A 13,423-nucleotide genomic window follows, 5' to 3' on the forward strand; every position below is an offset into this window, starting at 1 on the left:
GTGGGGCGGGTCTCCCATCACACCGTCAGCAGGCCCTGCCAGGGTTTCTGCCGGTCCCGGCTTTCCCAATAGTCCAGCCCACAGCCCCGAGCCTCCGGGTTTCAGGCCTGGCCGGATCCCTCCCTCCCCACCGGCCACGGGACGCGGGCTCCGGCGCCGGGGCCTCGGGGCGGGTCCCTGCCGCACGCACCTGCCCCCGGGGGCGGAGCGCGGCAGCTGCTGCTGGGCCCGAGTCTCTGCCACCGGCCACGCGAGCCGCGCGGCTCCGGCACACCCCCCCGCCCCCTGCCGCCGCCGCACCTCCACTCCGCGACGCCCGCGCGGTCGGTCCGTCCCTCCGCCCGCTCCCAGCCGCGGCGCCTCGCACTTCTGACTCGAGTCCCCGCCGCGTTCGTCGTCGCCGCCCGGACCCGCCGCCCCGCGCCATGGAGACTGCCGCGAGCAGCGAGCGCCGCAGCCCCCCGGGTCCCGCAGTCCCGCCGCCGCCCAGGGGCCACGCGCCCTTGGCCACCGCCTCCGGCCCGCTGAGCTCCCCGGCGCGCGAGCCGCCGCAGCCCGAGGAGGAGCGGCAGCTGCGTATCAGCGAGAGCGGTCAGTTTAGCGACGGGCTGGAGGACCGAGGTGAGCGCGCGCCATCCCGGGCCCCTTCCCCTGGCCGGGCGGGCGCGATGTGGAGCCGCTGCTCCGGGCCCGCCTTTCCGCTGGCGGGTGGGGCCGGGCTCGGCGCCTCGGAGCGCGCTGGGGCGCGGAGCTCCGACTTCCCGCGAAAGCGTGGAGAGCTGAGGGCTGCAGCCCCACCTTCCGCGGCCGGCACCGCCCGAGCCGCGGCGCCTCCGCCGGAACCCGAGAACCCGACTGCCTCCTGGACGACCCCGCCGGGGCGCGCACCCTCCTCTCGGCCAGCCTTGGCTCCTTCAGCGCCCACTGGAAAAGTTTGCTGGAGGCGTGTGTGTGTGATTTTTTTTTCCCCTCCGCTTTCCGAGTCGAGCGCTCCCGGTTGACTGCGGGTCGCGCTCAGTTGGGAGGGTCCTGAGCTCAGAGCATGCTCCTTCCCGAACCCTGTTCGGCTCTGTGGGTTAACCAGAGAGAACTTCCCTCTGCGGATTCAGCTTCGAGGGACGACTGCCCTGGCGAAGGGGAGTCGGGTGACCTCCGACCCTCATTTACTAGGGACCCAGTTTATCGTGGATCGCTGCCCGCTGTCTGCCGATGGTACAGAGGACTGGAACACTAGGATTTGGACCACCGATCCTGGATGGATGCCGCTGGAACCTGGTGGTTCTCGGAGCGCGCATCCCAGCCCCTTCAAAAATCCCTGGAAGCTGGCAAACGTCCCTATCCCAGGAGGCCAAGCCCGACCCTCCGACAGATAGCCGGTTACCCCTTTGAATTGCCCACATGAAAGGCGAGAGACTGCCCTATTCATTCCTATGTCTATCTCCTCCTCCTACATTTCTCTTTTTTTCCCTTCCTAGTTTCCTTTCAGCCCTCTTCTTGGCCACGTCTGTACCTTTTTTGTTTCTTGCAGAATCGAAATCCAAATCGGCCCCCTCAAAAAGGCTCAATGGCTCTGCTAAAACCGGTTAGTGGCCGAAACGGGATTCTGACAGCCGGCCGTTCGGGGGGGAGCGGCTTGTCGCCACCTCCACCCCCTGTTCTTGGAAGCCTTATTTTGTTGGCTGTGGCGGATTTGTATATTTCAGTCTTAGCAGGTTTCTGTCTATTCTTGGTATCTCCTGTACATTTTTATTCCGGTTTAGTGTTCGGAGGCACGATCTCGTTCCTCTTAAAAATTTTAAACTGTAGCATGTGAAAAACAGAATGACATGGAAACGGCAATTCCCAGAGAATCAGCAGGGATGCTCGGGCGAGAACTGGAGCCGCTCTGGTTGCAACGAGTTCCGCACCTATGTTGCAGTTTCTCCTCCTATTCTCACCTAACTCGATTATCATTTTCGAGCTGATAATGGGTGACATCACAAGCACCCAACAAAACCTATCATTTTTTATTGTAGATCGTGTTAATTACCTTTCTCTCTGCAACTGATGTTGTAGGATTTAAAATTTTTGTATTGAAGAAAGAAAGAACTCTGGGGTGGGCTTATTTTTGTAGCATTGCAGGTCATCTGTATCAAGCAGGCCTATTTTTTTTCCCTATCTCACAAATCGATAGGAGGGAAAAAACGTGCTAGGGCGAGTTAATATTTAGTGCCATTTTGTAGCTCGGGCTCAAGCGTAAAAAGCCCTTCTGAATTCATTCTTAAGGTTATTTTTCACTGGTCAACTGAATTTCATTTTCCATTATGTTATTGCATGAAAGCATTCACTGTTCATAAACTGTCACTGTGTAAAAGCGCTGCGTGTTACACACTGCCAGTCTGTTAAGATGAGTCCTGTCCCCCAAAGAACCCGGCACGGTGTGGCCTTGAAAGCTGAAAGTCAGTGTGACATTTTTCTGTTTGACCCGTTCCTGGCAGCCAAGAGTTAATGCTGAACGACTCATTTCTATTAAATAAATCAGAAGCTTATCTAGGGAGGTTTCTTAAAATATTTTGTTTGTGTTATTTTTTCTTATGGGGCTGCGTCTTTTCAATATCAATTTTTTTGGTATCCCTAGGGAATGGTTCGATTGCTACTACTGCTACCTTTTTCCTAATAGTGAGAGGTTTTGGGGAGGAGGAGGCCTCGGCAGCTGCCTGCTGTGTATCTCTACATCATGCCTGGCTTGCTTGTCTTCTAGACCTAAATACCTACCTATGGGTGTGTGGGAGGGTGGACATCTGGATCTGTACCCATATTTGGCCTTCTCTCTTGCCATAAATTCCTTCTGAGCTGTCAGGACCCTGTTAAGAGTCTCAATCTAACTTTGATCAAAGGTTTGCTTATAAAAATCTAGTGTTTGGGAACTTTAGAGGTGGGTTTTTTTTTCCTTCCATAGAAGTGATGTGGGCTGGTTCCCAGAAACCTAGCTAGCTCATATTTTCAGTAACTGCAGTGCCATTTGGTTGAGCCTTGTAGTTCAGGGAGCAAGAGCTTTGTGGTCCAAGACTGACTAAAACAAACAAAACATAGGCCAAGTTTGTCTTAGGCATTTCCACACCCTCCCTTTCAATGTCCACTCTTCTCACCACAAGTGCTTCCCATCATTCTGCCCCAAGGCTTAGGGCCCTAAGACTGTTACCTGCTTCAGCATTTTCTACTGCCTTCCTATCTAATGAATATTTCCCTTCTTTCTGAGAATCCAAGCATGACCAGTTCTTAGGAGAAAGCAATGGGAACTAATTCATACTAGCATGGAAGTGACTGATGACTTCAACCTCCCTGTGTATATTTGCATCTCCCCAACCCCAATATCAGTCCTTCATTAATACAACCCTTATGCTTACTATTGCCAGGGTCCAAATTATGAATAGGTGAAATTTGAGTGAGATTAACAATTTGAATGTGGAGGCCAACTAAAGGCCTCTTGTAGGAGCCAGCCATGTGTGCAAATCTGAGACCTTCCTTGGCTTCTGTAGGCTGTGCTACCTTTCTTCTACCTTTGAAACACAGCTTCCTGAAAACTTTAGAAATTCTCATCACATCTGTGGCTCACACATGTGCATGCAGCTAACACAGGGTGGAGGGGGGAGGTAGAGGAACCTGTGTGCAAACAATTCATTTATGAGCCGGGTCTTCATAGATCATTATATCCCACTTCCCTTTGAGGAGTGGAGAGTTATCCATTCGAGGTTTTAGCTCTATTTTTAGGAAGGAAAACTAGTAGGAAGCAAGTGAAGGTTGGATCGGAATGGGAAAGTTTCTCCCTTCCTGGACAGTCTCCGTTACATTTACTCTGGTGTTGAAACATCTCATGGGGAAGCACATGCAGGATCAGATCTGGGGTAGAACTATCAATCCCGCTGACTAGGTGCAATCCTGCACCACGTTAGCAGGGCAGTGCAGTCCAGGTGACCTGGCAGCTCACGCTTCTCCAAGGGGAGTGCTGGCCCCCTCAGAGGTGAGGTGTGTTGATTGGCCATTCAGTCAGCTCCAGTCGCATTGTTGGAAACAGCTGGCTTTGGAAGGAAAAAATAAATGTCATGTGTTGGAATCAGAAACCCAGATCATGGTTGTTTCCCTTAGAAAATTAAATCTTCTAGAAGGAACTTTGTTTTTTTACCCCCAGTGGATAACCTCTTGAGATTGTTGCTGTCAAAGTACCCAGCAAATGAACTGCTTACTTGAGTCAGTACTTAAATGTTACAGCTTCACTTCTCTTGAAAATCAATTGGCCATGATGAAAGAAAGATTTCTGTGTCATTTGGGAAAAGGGAAATAAATTATTGAGAGTCAGTGGGACCTGCATAATATTTTAGGTTGTAGCTTAAACTGGAGTCAAGGGTGATTGCAGTTGAAAATTAAAATGGGTGTTTTTACCAGCTAGGGAAATAGACAAAGGGACAAAAAGAAGTAGACCAAGGGACAGTTTGAAATCATTTGTACCCGGGGCATAATGTGATAAGAGAGAAGGTTTTTCTTTTTTTTTGTCCAAGTGCATTTTTTAAAGGAAGGTTTGGGAGATTTTTACAGTGAGGTGATGGAGTTTATACCTACCTTTTGCAAATTCATCTCCCTTTTGGTTGTAAATGTGTCTGCAGATTTCAATGATTAAAAAATCTGACTGTACACTGGACTCACTAAGCAGGCTTCATGACTTTTCCCCGTTGTTCAGGACTTGTGGTCTGAGTAGTTAATTGAACTGGGATATTTTAACAGGGTCCTTGTTATATTTCGAACATGATGCAGTTTTTAGTAACCCAATGTTTAATGTGGTACCCAGTCAGTCTAGTGGGAAGATGCCTTTTTACACGATGTGTAGGTGTAATTTGTTGCATGCTGTGTAGTATTTTACACTTGGCTGCTTAAACCCTGACTACCAGTTTCTTCATCATTTGGAGCAGTTGTGATAAGGCTGTTCTACCTCTAAAAAGTATATAACGGGTTGTTTGGCTAGAGACGGTGTCCTGTTTATGTGGAATGTGTGCTTAGCCACTCAGTTGTGTCCGACTCTTTGCGACCCCATGGACTGTAGCCCACCAGGCTCCTCTGTCCATGGGGATTCTCCAGGCAAGAATACTGGAGTGGGTTGCCATGCCCTCCTCCAGGGGATCTTCCCAACCCAGGGATGGAGCCCAGGTCTCCCACATTGCAGGCAGATTCTTTACCATCTGAGCCACCAGTGGGATGCTGGGCTGAGAATTTGGTTCTCCATGCAACTAAGAGATGCCGTATATGATCTCTTTTCAAAGGAGAAGAAAAAAATGTCCATCAAGATCATACTGATGTTTTATTCTTTGACTCAAGGCTGTTGAAACTTGGGCATTGTCTCATAGGCATCCTGAATTTCTGTTGTTGAAGACTCAGTGTTGAGCAGAGGAGATGAAATCAAACCTTTATTGAATGTGGCACACCTGGGAAGTGACCCCTAGTTTTAGCAGGTTTACCCCAGTTAATAGTCTGAGAATTTTTTGACATAAGCTTGATACAAAGGATCATGGCATCTGGTCCCATCACTTCATGGGAAATAGATGGGGAAACAGTGTCAGACTTTATTTTTTTGGGCTCCAAAATCACTACAGATGGTGATTGCAGGCATGAAATTAAAAGATGCTTACTCCTTGGAAGGAAAGTTATGACCAACCTAGACAGCATATTTAAAAGCAGAGACATTACTTTGCCAACAAAGGTCCGTCTAGTCAAGGCTATGGTTTTTCCAGTAGTCGTGTATGGATGTGAGAGTTGGATGGTGAAGAAGCTGAATGCCGAAGAATTGATGCTTTTAAACTGTGGTGTTGGAGAAGACTCTTGAGAGACCCTTGGACTGCAAGAAGATCCAACCAGTCCATCCTAAAGGAGATCAATCCTGGGTGTTCATTGGAAGGACTGATGTTGAAGCTGAAACTCCAATACTTTGGCCACCTCATGCGAAGAGTTGACTCATTGGAAAAGACTCTAATGCTGGGAATGATTGGGGGCAGGAGGAGAAGGGGACGACAGAGGATGAGATGGCTGGATGGCATCACTGACTAGATGGACATGGGTTTGGGTAGACTCCGGGAGTTGGTGATGGACAGAGAGGCCTAGCGTGCTGTGATTCATGGGGTCGCAAAGAGTCAGACACGACTGAGCGACTGAACTGAACTGATACAAAGGAATAGATACTATAGAGCAGAAAGAGAGAAGAAAACGTGGCATGTAATTTAGGCCTGGTGGCTGTTGGTTGTGGTTAAAGAGAAATGGTCCTTCTGTTAATTAATGAGGGGAGCCACGAGGGCATTTGTATTCCATGACTCACTGCTTTGGGCAAAACCCGGTCCACCAATACAGGCCAGGATAGTGGATCAACGCAAACTGGTGCTGCAGTTGAGGAGCCCAAAAGCCCAACAAGATGTGGGCTATTCATGCTGTTTTCTTAACGAAAGGCTTCGTTAGAAGGAGCAGCACCTGTGTGAGTTAGTGAGCCAAGGGAGTTAACACAGGGGCAGGGGCATGGCCGGGGTCATATGTCCTCAGGTCAGAGGTTGGTAGGCTGGCAGGCTCCTTTATAAAGAAGACAGCTGGCATTTCCCTGTGGGGACATGAGCCAGATACGCCTGAGCCAGCAATCTTTCAAGAGACGCCCCAAAGCTTGATTTCCATGCAATACTCCTAAAACTCCTAAAAATGGAGAAGGCGATGGCACCCCACTCCAGTACTCTTGCCTGGAAAATCCCATGGACGAAGGAGCCTGGCAGGCTGCGGTCCATGGGGTCGCGCAGAGTTGGATACGACTAAGCGACTTCACTTTCACTTTCACTCCTCAAACACCTCTTGGATAACTGAATCACTTTGCTGCACACTGAAACTAGCACAATATTATAAGTCAACTATATTTCAATTAACCCCCCCATCTTGGCCCTCAGGCTGTTGGTTTATAACCCTTGGATAAGAACATATAGCTCTAGTTGTGGGTTTCTTAATAAGGAAATGCCTAACTTCCTTTTCTCCTTGTATTTGTCAGGCTTACTAGAAAGCAGCACTCGGCTAAAACCTCATGAAGCCCAGAACTACAGAAAGAAGGCATTGTGGGTCTCCTGGTTCTCCATTATCGTCACACTGGCCCTGGCGGTGGCTGCCTTTAGTGAGTATTCAGAGTCTTGTTGATCGATGTATTTTACAGGTGTTGCCGGCTTTATTCTCTGACTCCTATGGGATGCGCTTTTGCTTTTAGTTGACTATTATTGATGAGTAAATTTTTTTTCGATGGTTACATAGTCAGATGCTTATAAATTAGTAAAATGGCTTCTTTCCTCTGCAGAGGCAAGAGGTAGTTAAGAAGAAGACAGGGAGTCTAGGCTCTCATCAGTATGCGGGTTCGTGGCAGTCAATTCTGGCTGCCAGCTGAAATAGTGAAAATATTCTCTTGGTGGATGCCTTCAGCCTGGGCTGACATGTGACAAATATATATCCTTGAGACTCGTATTTTGAACCTCATGCTACCAGATGAGTGCAATGTTGTAGTATGACCTCTCCTCCCCACCTCCACCCCCACCCCCGAATTATATTTGCCTGGGGTTTAGAATAAAATCATCTGAACATTTTAATGAAACAAAAATGGGAGGATCCCTTGCAAGTTTTCAGTGGTCTTGTAAACAAAAATATTTATCATAATCGAGAAGAACTAGAAAACTGAACACTTTCTGCCCATGGATAATCCAGTTTCCCTGTTAGAAAGCCCCATGACATGCATTTTCTCTGCTAACATTTGCAGCCTATAGAAATGTGCATGTGCTGTTTATTCTTATTAATGTGCAGTGATTCATAAGCTTAAGCAGTGACATTCAGCTTTAGCTCAACCTTGCCGGAATCCACAGTGTTTTTGTCTTTGTAATGCTGGGGAAAAGAATGTATTATATGCATTTTGTGATTAATTTATGGCCTTAACAGATTTATATTCTCAGTGATGAGTATCATACAAAGTGTCTCATGTGACAACCGCAGAGTAGGAGAAGGAAGGGCTGTGTCTGCTGGAATATACTACCCTGTGTGTTTTTAAAATTCCATTCTGCACAGTTAGAGCTGCTGCTGGAAATTGGTGTTGGCTCCCATGGGGGAATATTAGAATTTGACCAAGTGTTCCCTGCAAAACTCAGTGTATATTCCTTGAAGCAATTTCTATTGGAAACACTGTACCACATCTTGGCTTTTTTTTTTTTTAGCCACATATTTAGCAGCCAAGGATAATTTCAGGGTAGAAGCATTTACCAGTGAGCCAGAAATCTGATCAAGAGGAATTCTGATCCCTGAAAATAGCTACTCCTTCCTTTTTTTAAAAAAATGCTGAAACAAAAGTAACAGCCCTATTGACATCCCTGGAGGATAATTTGGTTGCGGTGGCTGGTGGTGGGCTCTAAATCTGATCCCGTAATTTACATATGTAAAGAAAGATGAATGTCAGGAAGGGAGGTGATTTACAAACAGAATAATAGTTACTCTGACTGATAGAGCTGTTATGACTTTATAATGTGAGTGTCTGAATGAGGATCTGAATGTGGAGAAATATTGAGCAAGTCTTTCCTTTGGGAGAAGAATCCTACATTTGATGTGCTTAATCAGAATAAGAAACAAATTAGGAAATTTTGGTTTCGCATATTATGCCTGTTCAGTTGGGTTATCTTAAAAATTTTGTTCTATTTCTTATAATAGGAAAAGACTGTTGCATAATGCATATGGAATTATAATATTGCTTTGTGAAAAGGGTTCTGTCTCTTTAAAATGATTTTACCCCCTTTTTATAGCAAGTGATTTAATTCTTGTAACTTCTTGCCTATAAAATGTTGGCATTGGGGTATACATGGCATCATGATTTTTGTTGCTTTCTGTGGTACATTTAATTTGTTCCCAAGTTGCTTTCAACTTGTTCTGGTACAGTTAAACCAAAAAATGTAAAAGAAAAATTATATATTTTCTCATTTTAACTGGAATAACTTTAATGTGTGTGCACATGTGTGTGCTTCATATTTTAGACCCTCGAGGTGGTCTGTGGCTGCATTGTTAGGGTTGTTGGTTTTATTCTTCAGTTTCCTAAATCTATTTGTAATATGAAATATTAAAAACTTTTAAAACATCACTTGCATGTTGATAGACTTTCGCTCAATCCTTTTCACAGTTTTGAAGGGCAAGAAAATCAATAGAGATTAAGTAATAAGCTGACTTTTGAAGTTGTTTAAATTAATATTTAAAGGAAAATGGTATGTTTCAGAAAGCACAGTAAATGTATTTTTAAAAAAGCCTCAGAAGGAGCCCTCAGTATTCTCCAAGGAGGTGGTTGACAGAGAGATGGGATAAAACGGAATAGGCTGGCTTGGTGAACCGCTGTTGTATCCAATGAAATGGTCAGGTTGAACCAGTTAACATTTTAAAGAGAATCACTATGGAATGCAGTGCTGTGAGATGGCAGAGAAGTGTTTGGAGTGTGTGCCCGTGTGTGCATGTGTGTGTGGTGTGTGTGAGTGTGGTATGTGTGTTGCCAGGAGGTGATAGTCATGGTGAAGAGTAGAAGACGGTATTTATTGTCATATCTTCTTGCTACTACTGGATGGTAAACTCTTCGGGGCAGGATGAACATTTGTTTTTACTTGGAAATCAGTACTCAAGACTGTTGAATGAATGAACTGAGAAACATTTTCTAAAAAGCATTTTTTTTTAAGTTAGGGGGAAGCAAAAGATTTCTTAGAAATAAATTTCATCTAAAAATTTGTTTAGATACCAGATTTAGGTCTTATTTATTTTATAAACAATTGAAATCTATTTAAGACAATCGGATAATCATACGGCCATTCTCTTACTAAGGGCCTGTCTTGGAGCTCTATGGCTGGTTCAGTTAGAATCCCATCTTTATCGCCTTACCTGCCATTTCCTCTTTAATTGTACATGCTTATTTTTAGCTGAACATCCTCTGGAGAAATGCTGTTGTCTCTTTTGTGTTTGGAAATGAGGCTGATGGATATATGTAAGTTTTGGGGATACTTCTTTTTTCAGGACTGGAAAGATTCATATTTTTACATAGTGTGTACATTTGCAAATAAAGACTATTATCCTTCACTTCCTACCAGCTTCCAGGTAATCAGGTATGCTTTATTTTCACAAATTAGTAGTTTCTAAAAGACCTAGTGATAAAAATAGCTTTGTTTAGTATTACTGAATGATAGGTGATAAATCACTTACACATATAAGTATGGATGAGATACAGGATGTCTGACATACAATGGATGATGTACATGGATGTCTGGTAGAGTCTGAAAAATTAGGTGAGTTTTCAAAGTTTGTGACTTGAAAGTATTTTGAGAGGAATATGTGCTTTGAAAGGGAAATGAACTATTTTTGGGAATCCTTGGTAATGTAGTGATTTTTGGACCTGCTCAAATGCTGATATAAAACCAGATGGTAATACATCTTGAATATTTCAGAGAGAGCTTTAGTTTGGCTTTAAAATTACTTCTGTTTATAATCGGTAGGCAGCATGGAAAATGGCAATCCTGTTATGAACAAACCTTAAAAAATCTGTTTTAATAATGAGGTTAGAAAGAGAATAGAAGTTCTGTTTCACAATTCAGGGTTTTGACATCATTGATGTCTTTGTTAGAATGATTTAGGAAAGTGCATTCTGACTGTGAGGTTTGAATGAGTGTGAGTTAATTTTTAGGCACTCAATACATGTTCTGTGGGAAATGAAGATATATTTGAAACATTCTCAGGGGAAAACCTTTCCTAAGATACACAGTTCCACTTTGAAAAAAAATCCAAACCAAGATCTTCTCAGAAAAAGTTTTCTCAAAAATTTTGTGAATCAGTAGATTTAAGAATTGGAAAATTTTCTGAAAGGAGTGATTTTTATACTTGGGGGTTTTAAAATAATGTATCTGATTGTTGTATAAACTCTTGACCCTTAAAAATGGTATAATAAGTGTACTTATTCTTTTTATTTTTAGTTTATGAGTCCAAGAGTTGAGAGATAAAATGAAATTATAGGTTCTTTTATAAACTCAGAAGAATATGTCTGGGCATTTATTACGGTATCTCTCAACTGACACATGTGTGAGGTGGGAAAGGCAAAAGACTCTCCAGTGGCCCTCTGGTGCCCTGCGAGAGACATCTAAAGAGTTACAATGGCCTAAAATGTGTGGCCTGACCTGGCCTTTGCCCCTCCTTGCTGAGACATCCCAACTTCCCAGGACTGGAGCTGGCATCTTTCAGCAAAACTCATCTTCTGGTAGACCTTCATGTGGCTGAATCCTTAGAGGGCCTCTCCAGCCAGAAGGACTCATTTCCCAGAGTAGTTTTCTTCATTATTTAGTGTATTTTCTTCATCCCAGTTTTCCCCTTTGTGTCCCATCTCCATTAGGTCTTGATGCCTGTGAGACCCTCACTGCTCCTGTGGGTGAACCTAAGACCCAGCCCCTGAACTGTTTCCCTAAACCAAAGACTTAGCCACGTGGCTTCCATTCTGCTCCTAGAATGATGCTTCGTGTCATTTGCTGTTCTTGCTTATTTTTCTTGATAAAAGAAGTATGTGCATATTATGAAAGTTCATGAGGCCAGAAGTACACAGTGCCAATCTCTTTCCCACCCTCAACTTTCTCTCAGTTGCTGCTGCTGCTAAGTCGCTTCAGTCGTGTCCGACTCTGCGGCCCCATAGACGGCAGCCCTCCAGGCTCCTCCGTCCATGGGATTCTCCAGGCGAGAGTACTGGAGTGGGTTGCCATTGCCTTCTCCCAGTTACCACTCGCCAATGACAAGCCTTGTTGCCAGGATCTTGTATTTCCTTCTAGACTTTCTCTGGGCATGGGAAGCGCAGGTGTGGTCCCCGTGTGTGTAGTCCCCTGTTGCTACTTAGGTTAGATATGGGGTCTTATTCTTGCTGATCTTTCAAGGAGCCCGGCCTCTTCCCGAGCTGCTGTTTCCCCAGGGTAGTGTGGTGGGGAGTTTTCCGTAACAACTTCCCAACCACTGCCGGCCTGGGCTGCTGAGCTGAGGGGGGAGGATGTGGGCAGGAAGTTTGTGAGCCACATCCTGGGCGTGTTTAGGGGGATAAGTTGCTCCCTGGGAGTGTGCGGGGCGAATGATAACCAGAGATGCTGATTCTGAGAGGTGGAAACCAGGAGGGAGGAACAGCTGAAATGCGGTTTGGGCACCTCATGTTGACAACACGCCCTGCCTCTGGGTTCTTCCTTCCTGCTCTCGTGTCCTTGTCAGTCGTGTCCTCAAAGGTTGACGCCTCATCTCTCCACCCGGAAGAATGCCGGCTCACAGATGATGCCGGCTCACAGATGCGTAGAATTTTAGTCCCTCCCCTTTGCTCACCTAGAGGCTCCTTCTGATCTTGCCCCTCCTCCCTGGCTGAACTCGACTCCTCCCATCCCCCAGCCAAGCTTGCCCACAAATGCTTCTTGCACTTCCCCAGATGATGCATGCTGCTCTTCGCCCCCACATCCATCCACCTGCTCTGCCCTTGGCGTCAGAGGCTCTGTGTTCCTGCCCCCCATGCTGTGTTTTCTAGCCAAATTTTACTTATCCCTCAAAATTGAGATGAAAGAGCCCCTAGTCCAGGAAGCCTCCCCTGACCCTGCATTTCCTGATGAAATGCGTTTTGGGAATATAGCCAATATTTTATAATAACTATAAATGGAGGAAATATAATTATTAAAAATTGTGAATCACTATGTTGTATACCTGAAATGTACATAAGTAAGTAAACTATATCTCAATAAAAAATGATTTGAAAAATGGAAAGAAAAAAAAAATGCCCTTGGTTTCCAGGGCCTTGTGGGCACCGGGCAGTGTATCAGGAATGTGATACATGATACTTAAATCATTGTGTTGTCACTCTGTGAATGCTCCTCAAAGGCAGGGCCCCATCTTCTCTGGTCTGCCTTCTCAGCCCCTAACACAGTTGTCACTCAGATACTGGTTCAGTTAGTTCAGTTCAGTCTCTCAGTCGTGTCCGACTCTTTGCGACCCCATGGACTGCAGCTTGCCAGGCTTCGCTGTCCATCACCAACTCCCAGAGCTTGCTCAAACTCATGTCCATGCCATCCAACCATCTCGTCCTCTGTCATCTGCTTCTCCTGCCTTCAGTCTTTCCCAGCATCAGGGTTTTTTCCAGTAAGTCAGTTCTTTGCATCAGGTGGCCAAATACTGGAGTTTCAGCTTCAGCATCAGTCCTTTCAGCAAATATTCAGGATTAATTTGGTTTAGGATTGACTGGTTTGATCTCCTTGCAGTCCAAGGGACTCTCAAGAGTCTTCTCCAACACCACAGTTCAAAAGCATCAATTCTTTGGTGCTCAGCTTTCTTTATAGTCCAACTCTCACATCCATACATCACTACTGGAAAAACCATA

The 13,423-nt window shown here is 45.4% G+C and overlaps 1 protein-coding gene across 1 annotated transcript in view; it reads left to right on the plus strand.

Annotated features, from left to right (window-relative positions):
• Positions 1 to 218: 218 nt before the first annotated feature.
• Positions 219 to 13,423, plus strand: part of TMEM163 (transmembrane protein 163) — a 259,119-nt gene continuing 245,914 nt past the window's right edge. Inside the window, exons 1-2 of the mRNA XM_081579251.1 lie at positions 219 to 621; positions 7,043 to 7,162. Of these exons, the coding sequence (XP_081435377.1) occupies positions 426 to 621; positions 7,043 to 7,162 (316 nt within the window). The 5' untranslated portion in view covers positions 219 to 425. The remainder of the gene's footprint in view (positions 622 to 7,042; positions 7,163 to 13,423) is intronic.

This window comes from Giraffa tippelskirchi, chromosome 3, assembly GCF_054371585.1.
Source record: "Giraffa tippelskirchi isolate mGirTip1 chromosome 3, T2T-mGirTip1v1.2.pri, whole genome shotgun sequence".
Classification (NCBI taxonomy): domain Eukaryota; kingdom Metazoa; phylum Chordata; class Mammalia; order Artiodactyla; family Giraffidae; genus Giraffa; species Giraffa tippelskirchi.